This window comes from Ipomoea nil, unplaced genomic scaffold, assembly GCF_001879475.1.
Source record: "Ipomoea nil cultivar Tokyo-kokei standard unplaced genomic scaffold, Asagao_1.1 scaffold3162, whole genome shotgun sequence".
Classification (NCBI taxonomy): domain Eukaryota; kingdom Viridiplantae; phylum Streptophyta; class Magnoliopsida; order Solanales; family Convolvulaceae; genus Ipomoea; species Ipomoea nil.
Genome location: NW_017619590.1, coordinates 1,729,205 through 1,747,521, shown reverse-complemented (window position 1 = coordinate 1,747,521; position 18,317 = coordinate 1,729,205). Strand labels below are relative to the sequence as shown.

Sequence of the window (18,317 nt, the reverse complement as noted above, 5' to 3'; positions counted from 1 at the left end):
CGGCTCTATTGGTCAACATTAGAATTTGGAAAAATATAATCATATCAAGTAGTAATACAACACCTTGATCACAATGTTATCGACACAAATTGTATTGCGCATCGTGTGACAGATGATGCCACACAGCGTCCCAAACCACTTCTGGCCTCTCTAGAGAATTTGAAGTCAGTAGTGTCACAAACAATTTCCTAAATGAATTAGAAGATGCCTAGTCACTTGACTCATTGATTGCATCAATATATTCTCTATCATCGCTTGACTCATTGGTCACATCAATATATTCTCTATCATCGTCATAGGCATCTCAATAGGAATCATACTAGACACCGTTTACAATTTTAATATCTTCATAACATGTTGCACCATGAACTATATATATTCAAAAGACATCTAAAATAATATATATATCTCACCACTCCCTAGAGGTACATAAAATATTCACTCAATATCCTCTTTGTCTAGGATGCCGTTCGTGTAATTTTTTTTCACACAAATTTATTCGGCATCTCCACATACGTTAACACTCTCGCCTTTGGATACTTTTTATTTCAAACCAAGGAACATAATATTATTACTATAACCAACAGTGGTTCTGTTTAAAACAACATCAATTCGGCCTTCATCATCATAAAAAATACGTAGTAATAGATTATTGTTGGTCCGGTAGATGAAAGCTCAAGCTTTCAACAACTAGCATTCAATACTGTATTTCAAAATCAAAAATGACGCCATGAATTGAAGCCTCACAATGAGATATGTATTGCTAATCATAGTAAATGTTGATCTCATCAATGTTTTTACCAGTTTCCTCATCAATTGTGCTCTTGTAAAACACAACTGGAACTCTATTGATTGTGATTGATTACACCACTCTATATTAATGTGAGCTCTATACTTCAACAACAAATAACGATTGTGAGGAATTGAACCACGTATCTATTATCGAGGTCAATGTCACATTTGCTCACAATTCGACTATCTTCTCAACACCTATACACACGATAACCATCTTCATCAAAGCATGACACATCAACAAACTTCTTTGAAAAATACTTTATACAATGACCATTCGTCATACATGGGGATTTCTTTCTTGCTTCACCACATGGGCCATGTATCATAAACTCCTCAAAAACATTATAATATGAAGGATCTAAAATTTTGTCCGGAATTTCAGCAAATATTATTCGATCAATCTCTTCTATAATAGTACCCTGTCACTTTTCTCAAGGAACAACAATATATGAGCATGAGGCCATCCATGCTTTTGAAATTCCACCGTATAGATAACTGCAAAAGAAATTCAAACCAATGTATGGACAATCCCAAGCAAGTTAAAGTAGGAATAGATAAATATGTGAAACCAAAGTTCGTATGTAACGATAATGATTATTATAAAAAATATAAATTATACATGCATATTTTTTCATTTGAACAAATAAGAAATCATTGTTGGAAAATTTTGCTAAAAATAACGTTCAAAGTGGTCATTTTGAGGCAATATTTGAGTGGAGTCCACTTCTAATTTAGGTTGGGTCAGAGTAGATTTGGATTCTCTTAGTTGAGATGATGAATTTTGTATAAGTATACACTCAAAATAGATAATAGGTAAATGAGAAATTGATTCTCAAAGTATGTCCATTAAATTAGTAAAATGGAGTTTTGAAAGGCTTTTAAAGAGTCTTTGTTATACATTAAAAAAGTATGTGGGGTTGAACTACTATAAGAGTTAATACCCAAAATGGTTCTCGACTATAGTGGTTTTTCTCAATTTCGTCCAAAACGACTTTTGTGTTTTCACCCAATTTAGTCCTCCGTTTGTTATGCTGTCAAATTGGTGTTAAATAAAGGGGTTTATATTCGTAGGTTTGGGAGTAATTCGTAAAAAAAGAGGGATTTCGCACTTCGCCGGTCTAGGAGTAAAGAGATGTCAATATTGAAATTACTGAATTGTCTATCTATTTAACACCAAATGCACGGAACACCAAACAGATGACTAAATTGAGAAAAAACACAAAAGCCTGGAACTAAATTGAGCAAAAACATAAAAGTTTGGGACTACATTAGGTCACCAAAGTCGTTTAGCACGAAGTTGAGAAAAACCATTATAGTCGAGAATCATTTTAGGTATTAACTCACTAGTATAAATAAATTTCAACTTTTTAAAAAGTCTGAAATATGTTGGTAGAAGACTCCTTAAAATTGATAGCATAAACAAGTTAAGTTCTTTTATATGTTATAAATATATAAAATAAAATCATGGCCCAAACATAAATATTCTGACCATTTAAATTATACAATTAACAAAACCATCAATTTTTGACAAATTAATTGGTCCAATTGTATATGCGGTTGTCATACTGTGGACCATGGTCCGAAAACAGCGCCATTTCTTTAAGTAAAGAAACGGCAGCCGTTAAATTTTAACAAATCCCGTATTTTTTGTGTGTTCAGAACAAAATGAAACTACAGTGTATCTAAAATGAAATTGTGTCGCATATTGTGCTTATATTATCAAATGAAACTGTAATTAAATTAAAATGATACTTTAGTTGTGTTAAAATAAAATGCAGTATGTATAAAATGAAACTGAATAACATGTCTCACATATTGAGTGTATATTGTCAAATAAAACTTTAGTTGAATTGAAATGATACTTTAGCTTTGCTGAAATGAAACTACAGTATGTATAAAAAGAAACTAAATAACATGTCTCACATATTGAGTGTATATTATCAAATGAAATTGTAGTTATATCGAAATGATACTTTAGTTGTGTTGTAATGAAACTACAGTGTATATAAAATGAAAATGAATAACAGTTTCACATATTTGAGTGCATATTGTCCAATGAAGCCATAGTTAAATTAGAATACTAATTTAGTGGTGTTGTGATAAGACTATGGTGTGTATAAAATGAAATTCAATAACAGGTCTGACTGTAATAAGACTACTATATGTATAATAATGTCCAAATGAAACTGTAATTGAAGCAAAATTAAACTCTAGTTGTGTTGAGATGAAACTGCAATGTATATAAAATGAAACTGAATATGTTAGAAAATCAGAAGAAATTACGCGGAACGGGTGTTGTTTCTTTTCATTAAAGGAAACGGCACCGTTTTGGACCATGGTCCACAATAAAATTTGCCACTATATATGACTCAATCCATTTAATGGACCTCAAAATGTTAAAATCCACACCGTTTCATCGCTTTTCACCAATCTTCTTCTAGTTTTACTAAGATTTCAATCGGAATTGATTACTGTTCACCACAATTTCTTCTCACCTATTTCTTCAATTTTCGCTAAGATCTTGATTCAATTTCTCATCATTGTTCACCTTCCTTATATGTGATTCTACTCTGTTTAACTTGTTACTTTTAGTGTTGCACATGTATAGAAAGCAATCCAAAGATCTGTAAATGATTTTGACCATTTCTGGCAAGTGAATTGGTTTCCTCCGAGGGCGATTGAATTTCTCTTCATTGTTCATCTTCTTTTAAGGTAATTTAACTATAGCTATTTCGTTTGCATTCTTGTACGGATGTAAAGAGAAAACACAAAATCAGTAAGGATTTTTTACTACAACGCTCTGCTACCCACTCCGCCAAGCTCTAACCATACCTCTAGGGTTACAAGCAAAATATTTGTATGCAACCCTAAAATTGTACATGTACAAAATTACCCACGTACTGTATCGGGTGTTGCCCTCGCAACCCTAACCCGCTTTTAATACCCACTTTTCTTCGTTCCATCCAACACCTATCATCTTCTCCATAACGCGATTTCTAGCATTTCAAGCAATTGAACTTGTTTCCACCAACGAAGACTAACTTTTTCTGTCATTGTTTACCCTTCCTTCTAGGTAATTATACTCTAATCTTTAAGGAATTTTACAATTTCAAGCAAGTGAACCCATTTTTTTTAATTATGAAATTTCGATTTATCATCACTGCTCACATTGTTTTTAGATAATTATATTCTATTTAACTTTTCACTACTTGTCTTATACAGGTATAGATCGATAACAAACTATAAATCTACAAGTGATTTCTATTATTTCAGCAGGTGAACTCATTCACTCCAGGGAAGAAGACCGAATTTCTAATTATCAATACATTCCATTAAGGTAATTCTACTCTATTTCACTCACATTACTTTGTCTTACATAGGTGAAGAGTGCAAATGCTAGATATATAAGTGATTTGTACCATTTTAGAAAGTCTATTATCCTTTAATTTGTTACAATAACAGAAAGCAATTTAATCTAATCAGCTATATATTATACTTCTTTGAATGAATAACTATATATATGATCTTATATTAATAAAAATGCTTGTGATGAAAATATGCATGTTATTTATGGTTGAATTTTGTTTGGGTGTTGTTCAACTAGTGGTACAATGGGCATTGTCAATGTGCTTGGGCTGGGTAGAAGATGAAGATATTATAATAAAAAGGGAAAAAAAACATTATAGAAGTCTTTGAGAACTTTAATTTGCTTATTTTATTTGGATGAGAATAGAAAAAAGAAAGTGTATGAAGATATTTTGAGGAGAAAATGCGCTTAGGAATTTGGATAAAACAACCCAATCCTATGTTTTATTGAAGATTCTTTCCTTCAAAAATTGAGAAGAAAGTCAGGGAAAATGAATGATAAATAATATGAGAATAACATAAGGATAAAAGAAGTTATCCACTTATTTTGTTAAATATTGTTTTGATAATTTTTAAATTCAAAATTTTGTTTTTATTGTTAATAATACAGATATAACATCTAAATATACAAAAATTTTCATTAACAATAAATTTAATACATAAAAATTGAATTGTAAACATATAACTCGAATTTGAACTGAATAAATAAAATAAGATTGATAAATTATTTTTCACTAGTTCCCATCCTATCTCTATGTTCCTTTTCTTATATTTTCTCTTCCATTGTCTTCCCACAGATGTTTTACCCATATAAACAACTAGTCCTGTTGTATTAAGGACACATAGAATTACCAAAAATTTCTAGTTTCCATGTGTATTGTAGAGGTATAACAATGTTTATGTTTCAACATTTTTTTTTTGTTTGGCTTTGTAGAACATGGCACAACTTGAACCAGGTCCCATTTGCAATTCTGTTCTTAACCGACAACAGCTTCATAGATCTACTCGAGTTTGGGAAGGATCTCGTCGAATAAATAAATCCTTAAAGTGTTGCAGATATGATAGTTCATTTTGGAGCGCAAAAAACGAATTTGATGATAGGGTTATGACATACATTCAATTGGCAGGTTTTGATGGGTTGTCGAGATTGGAAAGGATACATTTGGATTGGTCTTTGATCACTGCAATGGTGGAGAGATGGCGCCCAGAAACTCATTGTTTCCAACTTCCATTTGGGGAAGTCACCATCACATTGCAAGATGTGGAGATTCTTTTAGGACTGCGCATTGATGGCATGCCAGTGACAACTGTCCAAATGAGAACAAAAGATGAATGGTCTGACATATGTCATGACCTCCTCGGCATTAGGCCTAACAGTAACTCAATTTCCGGGAGCTCTCGTTTGGTAATGACATGTCTAAAGAACCCGACACCACTAACAGAGCATTCAACTGATGAAGACGTGCAACGCATGGCCCGACTACATATCATGCAATTACTAGGTGGAACGTTATTTCCTGACAAGTCAAACAACATGGTGAGACTATGTTTCTTAGACCACATCAGAGATTTGCGTAGTGCCAACAACTACAGTTGGGGAAGTGCTGTTCTTGCTTTTTTGTATCGAAGCATGTGCAGGGCAGCCATGGGTAATGCTAATCAAATTAGCGGTGCACTCATTCTTCTTCAATTGTGGGTTTGGGAGCGTATCACCTTATTCTCTCCGAACATACACTCCCTCCCTCAGGACCTAATAGATCGACCTAGAGCTGCCAGGTATATATGTATACTAATTTATTTCAAAACTATACTAATCTAAGACCATGTGTTAAAAAAAAATGGTCCAATAGGTACCGCTCATCAAAAAGGCAGGAACATAAAATTTTTTAAAAAATAAAACAATTATACTAATTTATTTCAAAATTATACTAATCCAAGACCATGTTTCTTAGTTTCTACTTTCTGACAGGTAAAATTATTAGTCACTACACTAACCACTACTTACTATGCTATTTTTAGGTGGTGTACTTCTAAAGAATTTGGCGATGTAGCCAGTCATGTATTAAAAGTTTACAGGGATCAAATTGACAATATGAAAGAGGACAGTCATGTATGTACCAAGATACTTATATTCTAATACACACAGTACTGAAACATGCAAACCACTTAATGTATTAATAATTCAATTGCATTTTTGAGTGCAGTTTAAATGGAGACCATATGAAAACGAGTTGGATGAGTTACCAGATTATTGCAAAGCAGGGAAGCACGTCTGGATGACGAAGTCTCCTCTGATCATGTATGAGATTGTAGAGTGGCACTTACCAGACAGAGTTCTCCGCCAGTTTGGGAAGTTCAAGCAGCCGCCCCCGGCCAACTTTGACACCGGAGTAGACTTGCACAAGATTGATGGGAGAGGGAAAAGGGGCACAGACTGGAGCACTAGGCACATGAAATACTTGTTTGAATGGGAAAGCCGCGAAGAAAATGTCGTGAATGCGGTGGCTGATGATGATAATGACCAAACGTGGTTAGAAGAATACGAGAGATGGTATAGCTTGATTGCACGTCGTGTCATTACCAACCCAGTCCACCGTCCTGAAAGAGGATTCATGCCTTTAGCGTCAAAGCTAGAACACTTGGTAAGTTAATACTAACATAATAATAATAATAAATTTGGCAAATCAGAATTCAATATATTGATTCTGAAGATATATTATTAGTCCAAGAAAAATTTAATTTGTTTGATCAATATATGCATGCAGGTGAGGGTTACGCATAAGATAAGTGGGATGGCCAGAGAGGGTTTGGAGAAAGCTGGAAATGCAGGTGAAGGCTATGCTGCCATTGAGGAAGCGTGTGTTAAAGCTTTGACCCTCATAGGGGAAGATAGGAGAGTTGAAATTCAACCCAATGATGACATCCGGCCACAGGATGATGATGATAATGGTGGTGGTGCTCCGCCAAGGCATGATGCTCGCCGTGAGCGGCGCAGAGAGCCGGGCAACGACCCCCGGCCTAGAAGAGGTGGGAGGAGGAAGAAGGTTAGAGTGGATGAAGGTGGTGGTGCACCTCAGAATTGAGTTATTAATAAATATTATATTGTGACCATCCATAGCTTCTTAGCTTGTCTGTCACTTCTTGTTTTGCTGATGAGGAAACACCAAAAAGGTGTACCACTGGAGAAAATGAATTATTGTTACTGACTTACAGGAATGAATGGTGTACTATAACATGTTTCTTTTGTGGCTGCAAATTGCTGGGTTTTCTCTAATGGCACTTGAATAGGGGAAAATGGAGGCTATATGGGACTTCTGTATCATTGAGGACAAGCTAGGATCAAGTTGAGGGGAATGGAAGGGAACTCTGTCATGTTGTTGAGGTTAAATTTCAATTTTTTTAGTTGTCTGATCTGATCTACTCAATTTTTTTTAGTGTACAATCAACCTGCTCACCTTCTCCAATCAATAGACTTTTTCAATTATATAGATTACAAATTCCACATAAGACTTCTATCAAACACATGGTGGGATTGCTAATCAATAACAAAGCAAAAACAGAGAAAACTGGAGCAAATTAATCTGAACCTCACATAAATTGAAACAAAAGTAATTTCTGATCCAACCAATAGTTCATAAAAATTAATGAGTGAAGGTTTTGGGATTAAAGAAATGAATTGAAGAAATAACCTGATATTGTTTGCGACGTTATTGCACACTTGTGTCGACTCCACACCCTTCTACCACTCTTCTTTCACTCTCCTTATGATGCAAGCAAAGGAGGAAGAGAATTTTAGGGTGAAAAGAGATGTAAACACTTGTATGAGTTGTCTACGGATCATCTGTTTATTTTTTTTTTTCCTTGTTTTTGTTTCTCAAATTAAATTTTTGTTTTTTTTTTTTTTTGTTTTTTTTTTTTTATAAATAAAATTAATATATAAAAATATATCATTAAAAAATTCTAATTGAGATTTTTAAATGATGTTCGCATTGATTTTTATTTTTTTTTAATTAAATCTATAGTTACATAAAATCATTACTTTAATATAATGTATATGTAAATTTAAATTTGTTTTTACTAATATATAGAAGATAATACAGAGTAAATGGAGAAAGATTTGATGTATCAATACTATCAATAGTTTAGTGTTTATTACATGAAGATTTAGGTTTGGAGTCGCAATAACTCATTCTTTCTCTTTGGAGTCTCAATGACTCATACTTTCTCTTTGAATGAACGAGGTAAGAACTTCATCATAGTGTGAATGAACCTATCTGGGCACGGCATCTAGCCGACCTAATACTCTGTTTGTCCACCGAACCACTCTCTTGGTTCTATACTCTAACTCAGTGGAATCAGGTATCGAACTTTTAGTGTGCACACCCTCTGACCAGGATTCCAAGCTTGGCGGGCAGTTTCCAACCTCATAACGTATGTAAATTAAAATTTGTTTAATTTGTTTTTACTAACCGCCACCCTTATCCGCCATCTCCTCTCCTCACCTCTCCTCTAAAAAACACCTCCACTGCTGTTGTCATTCATGTTTTCTCCATTGTTGTCGTTGTGCCATCGCCACCCTCATCCCTCATCACTATTCGACCATCTCCTCTCCTCTCCCTCTCCCTCGTCGCTGGCGGGTAAGCTCCCTATTTTTATTATTTTATCTTTTTATTATTTATTGTAGCAAATATGTGTTTTTATTATTATTTTGTTAAATATAATATTTGTTGTTGGCAACTAGCTACCTCTGTACTGTCGCCGAGGGATGCGTTACAGTCCAAGCATGTTCATTGTTCAATTCTATGTCATATGTGTAATGTGTGGGCGAGTTATGGAGACCGCCAAGCACTTAGTTATAGATTGTCTGCATGTATCAGGTATGTGGATGCAGGAGGGATTTGACTGTACCAGATGATCCAAGTAGAACTGGTAGATTGGTTCTTTATGCAACTATAAAATTTCACAGTATAGTTTTGCATTCAAGCTGCAGAAATATACAAATTGCAATATTTTCCACTTCATTTCTAATTTTAATTCTTTTCTATTCTCACACAAAAGCTCAACAATCAACATCCCACAATCTCTGCAAACTTTCTTAAAATCCAATTTCAACAATCAAAACAAATAAGCTAAAAGATTTTAAAATGGGACAACATACAGTTTTCTTCAGTAGAGCCCGTATTTAACTTTCTAACATTGTAATGATTGTATTAGCAACAAAAGTAAAGCCCAGAAATTATAAAAATATACAATAATTTTTTCTACACTCCTCCTTTTAACAATCGAACAATGCAAAGCTCAATTCAAAACTCAAAACCCAGCCATCCGAATTAGCCATTCTTCCCCCCTTTCTGTGAAAAAAAAAAAGGTCATTAAAAACCCCCTGAACTTTGAAATCAATTATCAGAAATGTGTACATTTAGAAATCAAGAAAGCAAAGAACTATGAAGATTAAAAAGAAAATTTCAATTGACGCAAAGTGGAAGTAAACGTGAGAGAATAGAAATATGATAAATGGTTCAGCAGTCAGAACCCTACCCTTACCAATCTTAGCAATGAGGAACGAGCTACTCCATAGAAGATATGCAGCATAATACCTATAATCCTATATACATAACATAACTTGTATGAGTATATGCGTAGATCACTGAAAATTTTCCGGCAAGAAAAGTGAGCACAGACGATGAGTGCGGTTTTTTTTTTTTTTTTTTTTTTTGTGGCCCCCTTTGATAAATAAATGAGGCCCTACCAAAATCACAATCTTTAAAATTAATATCCTATTTTGTTTTAATAATAAGGTGATAAAATGTTGTTGTGCGCAAAGAAAAAAAACAAAAAACATATTATGGAATAATCTATATCTATATATCTATATCTATATCTATATATATATCTATATATCTATATATATATATATATATATATATATATATATATATATATATATATATATATATAAAAGTAAAATCCTCCTATTTCATTTTCCCGCTCAAACTTTGTAGTCAAATTAATTAAATATATTTTATATTTTATTGGTCAAATACTTAATAAAGCTTATTTGGTAAGCAAATGAAAAATGGAAATTTAGTAATATCAATATTATGAATTAATTAGGAATAAGATTAATTAGGAATATTAATATAATGAATTGATTAGGAATATCAATATAATGAATTGATTAGGGCAATACCTTAAATAAATAAATACACTTTCTTTTTGAAAAATTGTACAAATTTATAATTCTCATATTTTTCACCTATAAATACAATGAGTTGATGACTACAAAAATTATAAGTCTTCATTTTATATTGCATCACTTTTTTCCCACTAGGTCTTCAACTTTGATCATCCAGTTTAGCCGCGTTTCGAAATTAACGGTAGGTTTAGCATCCAAGTAGTTTGATTGGATTGGATACAATACGTTTTTCATGGTTGTATTGTCTAAATTTAATATTTTTTTCAGCGAAAAGCTATTCATATCATATGCCTAGATTATGATTTATTCTGAATATTTCTGGTTACTCCAAGTCCATTTCATATATTGATTTTTTGCTTTTATTGAAGTTTCATTATCATTGATGAAAGGCAGCTTCATGTGAATCTCGCTTTGAGTGGTGCCTACTCTTGCCTGTTTAATTTAAAGGGATGTTGAGTGTTGACTCCTCTAATCTCTCTCTTCATTTTTTTGCTATACTGTCATTGATCAAGAATTTAAAGTGCCACACAATAAAATGTGTGACTCACGGGTGATTGGAGAATGGGGAGTAGTTAAGTTTCTATTGTAATATACACGACAAGATATAACAGGAATCGTCTTTAATACACCAATTGACTATTATTATATTCTTCTTAGTTCTTTGCGTTGATTATTGAAATAATCGGATTTCTGAAGTTCTGATTTGTTAAGTTGTTTTATTCTCATGGTGCCGGTTTTGACAGTTATGAAGTCCATGCTTAATTCCTCATGGTATAGGTCAAACGTGTATTTCTTTTTTGGCGTAATTATGGGATCGTCATAATTACTCCGTAGTAGTAGTAGTAGTAGTAGTAGTAGTAATAATAATAATAATAATAATAATATAATAATAATAATAATAATAATAATAAGTGGTAATATTATTGTTCAAATATAATATTAAAAAAATATAATTTTAATTGGTAATCTATATTCTATATTAATCTATATTTATATTCTATATTAATTAATAAAAACAAATCTTCCTTTACAAGTTCCCGCCTAAACAATTAATAATAATATGAAAAAATGAAAAAGAATGGAAGGAAGCGGTACGCCCAAACAATTAATAATAATATTGGAAAGAAAATTAATAATAATATGGAAATATGAAAAATAATGGAAGGAATATTAGCCATGTGAATGTTTTCTACACTCTGAAAAATGGAAAAGAATCAATAAGCAGTATAAGGAAAAGAATCATTAAGATATTTTACTATTAATCTTTTACGGAAGATTTTGCTTAAAAAATATAATAGAATTAGTTATTAATAATTTAGCCTTATTTTACAATTAATCTTTAAGAATAATTCTGCGTAAAAAAATGTAATAGAATCGGTTATTAATAATTTAGCTTTATTTTACCATATTAATCTTTAAGAAAAATTCTGCGTAAAAAATTGTAATAGAATCGGTTATTAATAATTTAGCTTTATTTTACTATTAATCTTTAAGGAAGATTTTGTTAAAAAATAAAATAGAATTAATTATTAACAATTTAAATTAATATTAAAGTACATATATTTTCATATCCGTAATACAATTTTACTTATTATTTTACAAAATCTCCAAATAATAATTGGTAATATTATTGTTCAATTATAATAAAAACTTTAATTTTAATTGGTAATCTATATTCTATATTAATTAATAAAAACAATATCCTCCTTTACAAGTTACTGCCTAAATAATTAATAATTAATAATAATATGAAAAAATGAAAATGAATGGAATGAAGCCGTACGCCAAAACAATATAGAATAATATTGGGAAGGAAATTAATAATAATATGGAAAAATGGAAATGAGTGGAAGGAAATGTTAGCCATGTGAATTTTTTCGAAACTCTAACAAATGGAAAAGAATCAATAAGCAGTATAAGAAAAAGAATCATTAAGATATTTACTATTAATCTTTTAGGAAAGATTTCGCATAAAAAAAGAATAGAATTGGTTATTAATAATTTAACCTTATTTTACTATTAATCTTTAAGAAAAATTCTGCGTAAAAAAATGTAATAAAATCGGTTATAATAAGTTAGCTTTATTTTACTATTAATCTTTAGGAAGATTTTGCTTAAAAAATGAAATAGAATCAATCTATCTATATATATAATTAAAAATAAAATCATCCTACCCAAATTTTCATCCCAAAACTTAGGGACATTTATGTAATATCATCTATCATTTATAAATAGATATTATATACAATTAATATATATATATATATATATATATATATATATATATATATATATATATATATATATATATATATATATATATATATGGAAAGAAGAATATTATTATACTAGGAAATTTAGAATTTATGCATAGTGCATATATAAATTACACGTAATTTATAAAACTAATCAAATGTTAATGTTAATAATAATAATATAAATTTTAAATTCAAAATTATAAATTAGATATTAGGGTAATAATTAATATATATATATATATATATATATATATATATATATATATATATATATATATATAGATTTTGGATCAGGTGAGGTACCTAATTAAAATGAGGTCTGGTGATGGTCGATCCTAGGCGTTGGTTTTTGGTTTTGTGCGATTGTGATTAGAGGCCAGATCAAGCTTTTTTATTATGTTTGAGGGCTTTGTAATAATTTCTCATTATCATTTTTTTTTTTTTTGAAAATAATTTCTCATTATCATTAATTATTTACCAATTTGAATTATGAGTTATTTTAGGAGATTTCCTTGTGCGTGTATTCTTCTTAACAATAATCGGAGCTGCACGAACTCCTTGTATTCCAGGCTTCCAGTGTCGCTCTCTGCCGCCGCCCCTCCCTGTTATCGGTTTTCTTCTTGGATTCTCCATGACTGGCTCTTCTGATGATGTTCTGGGTATTTCTTTTTTATTTTTTATTTTTATTTTATTCTTATGTGGCCTTTTTTTTTTTTTTTTTTTTTTTTTTTTTTTGTTTTTTGGCGGGGGTCTGGGTTCCCGGTGGGGGTTTTGGGTTTGTGGGGGTGTGCTTCAAATTACAGGCGGTGGTTCATTGTTTCCGGCGGTTAACGGAGTAAAATTTGGGCAGTAGCTTTTGGTGCGGCTGCGAGTAGATCTCATTGGCTTCAACAAAGAATTCTAGGCAATTTTCTTGGTTAGCAGCAAATTATACGGCAACCATTTTGCCTTTCATTTTATTCTTTTGTATCGTATTGCAGCTGTGAGGCCAATTCTTCTTGCAAACATCCCATTCCAGCGGCTCGCTGCACGCCATTCTTCTCGCAAACATTGCGTTCCAGCGGCTCGCAGATTATCCCTTCACCAAAATGAAATGGAGCACTTAGTTCGGAGTTCAAACGGAGATGGCGAGAAGCGATTCGCAGAAGCAACTGCTAACTCTGATTCGTGACTTTGCTTTTGAAAAATCTTAAGGAGGTGATATCGCTAATTTTCATACACTTGACGTTTGAATTTTTCTCTAAAATCTGTTCGAGAAAGTAAATGTGAGTGAAATTTTTTTAGGATTGGACGACTGAGTTGTGTATACGAATGCTTCTAAACTCACAAAGTGGAGAATCTCGAATCTGAAGAACCGAATTGGAGAGCTTCGATCCGAGATCGAGGCTGCGACTGCGAACATCGAAGAAGCTATGCAGATCAAGGAATCAATAGAGCAAGAGCTTAAAAGATATGAAGTCGAGATGGCCATGAACGAGGCTTCGTTCCAAACCCTGGAGGTCTTTTCAGTGATTCGGTTCTCATTATTTGATATTTAATTTGTCGCCAGAATTTGGTGTTTGTGAGGAAAATGAAATTTAGAATAGTATCATATGTTTTTCCCCCCGCAAAGTCTTCAAGGTATTATGGCTACGGTTTTATTGGTTATAGGCAAGGATTGCTTCTACTCAAGATGAGATATCAACCATTGGATCTAATCTCAACACTCTTAATATTGACTACTCCGTATTAGTTTCTTACGGTAATTTCTAACTTTGGTATTCGTTCTGTTATTGGACCTGTTAGTGGGTGTGGAGGTGGGTTTGTGATGAGGGAGGGTATGGTGTGTGCATTTCTGTGTGGGAAATGGTTGTCATTTTAATAGTTTTGAGGTGTTTTTAAAATAGTTCTGGGGGGTGAGATTTGTGCATTGGATTTATTGGGTTTGTGCATTGACATTGTGGCTTGTGCGATCGACCCTAAATGCACACGACATTGTGGCTTGTGCGATCGATCCTAAATAAAAAAAAACACACGCCATACACCATAAATGCACACACCCTACTCTAAAAAAATCTACCGTTTGCGAATTTGCACATGCCGTTACACAACAATGCACAGACTTACGTAGTATTTACCTAAAAAAAAGGTGGTGCAAAGTTCCATTACCAGAAATTCGCACACACCCTACTATACAAATGCACACACTAACGCAACATTAACGTAGGAAAATTTACAAATATACATACCTGTGTTCTTATGCGTCGTTTGCAAGCTCTGTAGGAGTGTAAAATACCGTTCATTATTTGAACGTTAAAATATCATAATACAAAGTATATCTAATTATTACCATTGGTAGGATGAATAAACACACACACACCATAACAACAGCATGCACAGACTTCCAATTACCATTTTTTTATGGCTTTACAAATGTTTCCCTTCACGTTACAAAAAAAAAAAAAAAAAAAAAAAAAAAAAAAAAAAAAAAACCAAACAAGTTAATGCACAAGCCCAAACACATACATGCATACACCAACAATCAAATTAGGCAAATGTTTTCCATCCAAAATAAATACAATTCAGCGGTAGTCTAATTCTCTAATAAAAAAGATATATTGATTATATTATTACCATTCATATTTAGTCTATTAGTATGCTAATTATTACATTATTATTCTAACCAAAAATAACCACACTAACACAATTACTCTTTTCTCCTTATGCTTAAAATCTATCCTTAATTAATTGATATAACTCTTTCAATCTCATCCATCATTTTTAAATGAGTTAATGGTTGTGATGTGGCCTCATGATCTCATTTTTAATAGGGACCTCATGGGAACCAAAGCCTATATATATATATATATATATATATATATATATATATATATATATATATATATATATATATATATATATATAGGCTTTGGTTCCCATGAGGTCCCTATTAAAAATGAGATCATGAGGCCACATCACAACCATTAACTCATTTAAAAATGATGGATGAGATTGAAAGAGTTATATATATATATATATATATATATATATATATATAGATATAGATATAGATAGATATAGATTTATCTTTACTGGATTTCACAATGATATATTGGTATTACATAATATTACCAATTAATAGATTTTATAACATTTCCATTTTACATTTGCTTACCAAATAAGTTTTATTAATTTGACCAATAAAATATTTCATTAATTTGACTATAAAAGTTTGAGCGGGAAAATTACATAGGAGGATTTTACTTTTATATATACTAGTATTTGCACCCGTGCGATGCACGGAATGAATTTGTTGTAATATATTAAAAATATATGAATCGATATATAATTATTTAAATTAGAACATCCAATATTATATAATGCAATTAAAGATATGATTTGAATTGTTTATATATTTTGATGTTATCATTGCTTGAATTTGTGCAAATAATTGCTCAAATTAATAGCTAATGTCTAGATGTACGCATGCGGTCCTATAATTTTAAAGATTTTATTTATCATTGTTTAGTATTTTCATAAATTAGGCAAATGTGCTTGTTCTCTAACAAATCAGTTATAGAAATGAATTGCTATCCTTATTCATTTGTATGGAAGTAAGATATATTTTTTTTGTCTAGATATATAACAATTTTTTCATTTAAAAAAATTAATATCACCAATTATATTTACACATTATTGAAACCTCTTTGAAGACGACATTGGTAGTGACAACACAATCTTGTTCATCTTCGTTTAGAGCTAACATCTTCTCCATCAGGACTGGTTACTTGGGTGAAAATATATAATGGTAGAATATCACTCAATTAGTTATCCTTTTATATTTTCAGTCAATTCGTAATATCAGATTCATTTTCAGCCAATTATTCTTTTTTATTTTCAGTCAATTAGTCAATTAGAATATCAAATGCAGTGATATTTTTACCTAACTTTCGTTACATTTTTAATTGATGATGTAGATATTATTATTGAAATATTTCCGTTCCATTTTTAATTTACCTTTACTATTGTTTAAAATATGCATTTGCTATTGATAATGTAGAATATTATTATTAGAAAATTTTCCTCCAATTTTTATTTTTCATTCCATTTTTAATTAAAATGCAATGATCTGACCATTTTTGTAGTCAATTATAGATCATTTTTTATTTGCAGTCAATTATTAATATTCATTTACTTTTATTTTTCAGTCAATTGGTAATATTAGATTCATTTTCAGTCAATTATTCTTTTTTATTTCCAATCAATTAGTCAATTAGAATATAGATGCAGTGATATTTTTACATAATTTTCGTTCCATTTTAATTTGATAATGTAGAATATTATTAATGAAATATTTTCGTTTCATTTTTAATTTATCTTTACTATTTTTTAAAGAGTAAATACCTAAAATGGTCCTTCGACTATAGCTAAATTCACAAATTGATCCTCGACTTTCAATTTCAACCAATTAAGTCCTTAACTTTGCAATTTTGACACGATTTGGTCCTCCATCTATTTGACCATTTGTTGACCGTGATCGACGATCTCCAGAAGAACCTTCAGCTCTCGTCGGAGCACGTGGAGGACTCCAGGATGACGTTGCACCGGTTCGGAAACACGTCGTCTTCTTTGCTCTGGTACGAACTCAACTACATTGAATCCAAAGGGAGGATGAAAAAAGGCGACCGGATTTGGTAGATTGCTTTCGGCAGTGGATTCAAATGTAATAATGCGGTCTGGAAATGCAACCGAAACCTTAAAAACCCGACGATGGACCATGAAATTACATATATATCCTCAAAAGTCACAGTCAACAAATGGTCAAATAGACAGAGGACCAAATTGTGTTAAAATTGCAAAGTTAAGGACTTAATTGGTTGAAATTGAAAGTCAAAGACCAATTTGTGAATTTAGCTATAGTCGAGGGACCATTTTGAGTATTTACTCTTTTTTAAAATATGTCTTTACTACTTGATGATGTAAAATATTATTTTTGAAATATTTCCTTTCCATTTCTAATTTTCCTTTACTTCTAACCAAAAAAAAAAAAAAAAAAAAAAAAAAAAAAAAAAAAAAAGACTTTGGACTTCTTAATACTTGCCCACATTGATTTTTTTTTTTTTTTTTTTGTAAACCCAGAGTTTTCACCGTCGGACACAGTGACTAATCCCCTCGCTGAATTGTAAACACATCTTTTGGGTGGGATAGCTGGCTTAGAGATTTAAGGCTACTCCATTCCCAAATCCAATGATCGAACCCTTGACCTTTAGTTAAGGATGGATGAGTCCCTTACACTCAACCACACCCTCCAGATTGATGGGCAAGCAATTATGTTTGTAAGAGGAGCAATTGCTCCTCTTATATAGAGGAGCTCAAGAGCTCTTCTTTTCAAACATTTTCAATGTGAGATCTAAATGATCCCATATTTACAGAGGGAGCCCGTGACTCCTTTTTTTTTTTTTTTTTTTTTTTTTTAATTTTAATTTTATTTTGCATATCGTTTTGTTTTGATTATTATTATTATTATCATTATTATTGACAAATTCGTCATTTTAACAATTTATCTTTAATCAAAACACCAAAAATATTATTTAATAACTAAGTAATTTGCTCCAAACTGCTAACAACTAAAACAACACATACATTTTGGGTTAATCTTTCCTAACCCACACTAATAAATAATAAATAAATAAAACTAAAATAAGAACCTTTTGACTTCTCAA

The 18,317-nt window shown here is 31.4% G+C and overlaps 1 protein-coding gene across 1 annotated transcript in view; it reads left to right on the top strand.

The window, feature by feature from the left end:
• Positions 1-13,786, top strand: part of LOC109167445 (serine/threonine-protein phosphatase 7 long form homolog) — a 29,059-nt gene extending 15,273 nt beyond the window's left edge. The window contains exons 2-8 of the mRNA XM_019316461.1: positions 5,096-5,937; positions 6,181-6,271; positions 6,366-6,803; positions 6,927-7,205; positions 7,450-7,504; positions 13,185-13,274; positions 13,596-13,786. Of these exons, the coding sequence (XP_019172006.1) occupies positions 5,099-5,937; positions 6,181-6,271; positions 6,366-6,803; positions 6,927-7,205; positions 7,450-7,504; positions 13,185-13,274; positions 13,596-13,786 (1,983 nt within the window). The 5' untranslated portion in view covers positions 5,096-5,098. The remainder of the gene's footprint in view (positions 1-5,095; positions 5,938-6,180; positions 6,272-6,365; positions 6,804-6,926; positions 7,206-7,449; positions 7,505-13,184; positions 13,275-13,595) is intronic.
• The last annotated feature ends 4,531 nt before the right edge of the window (positions 13,787-18,317 follow it).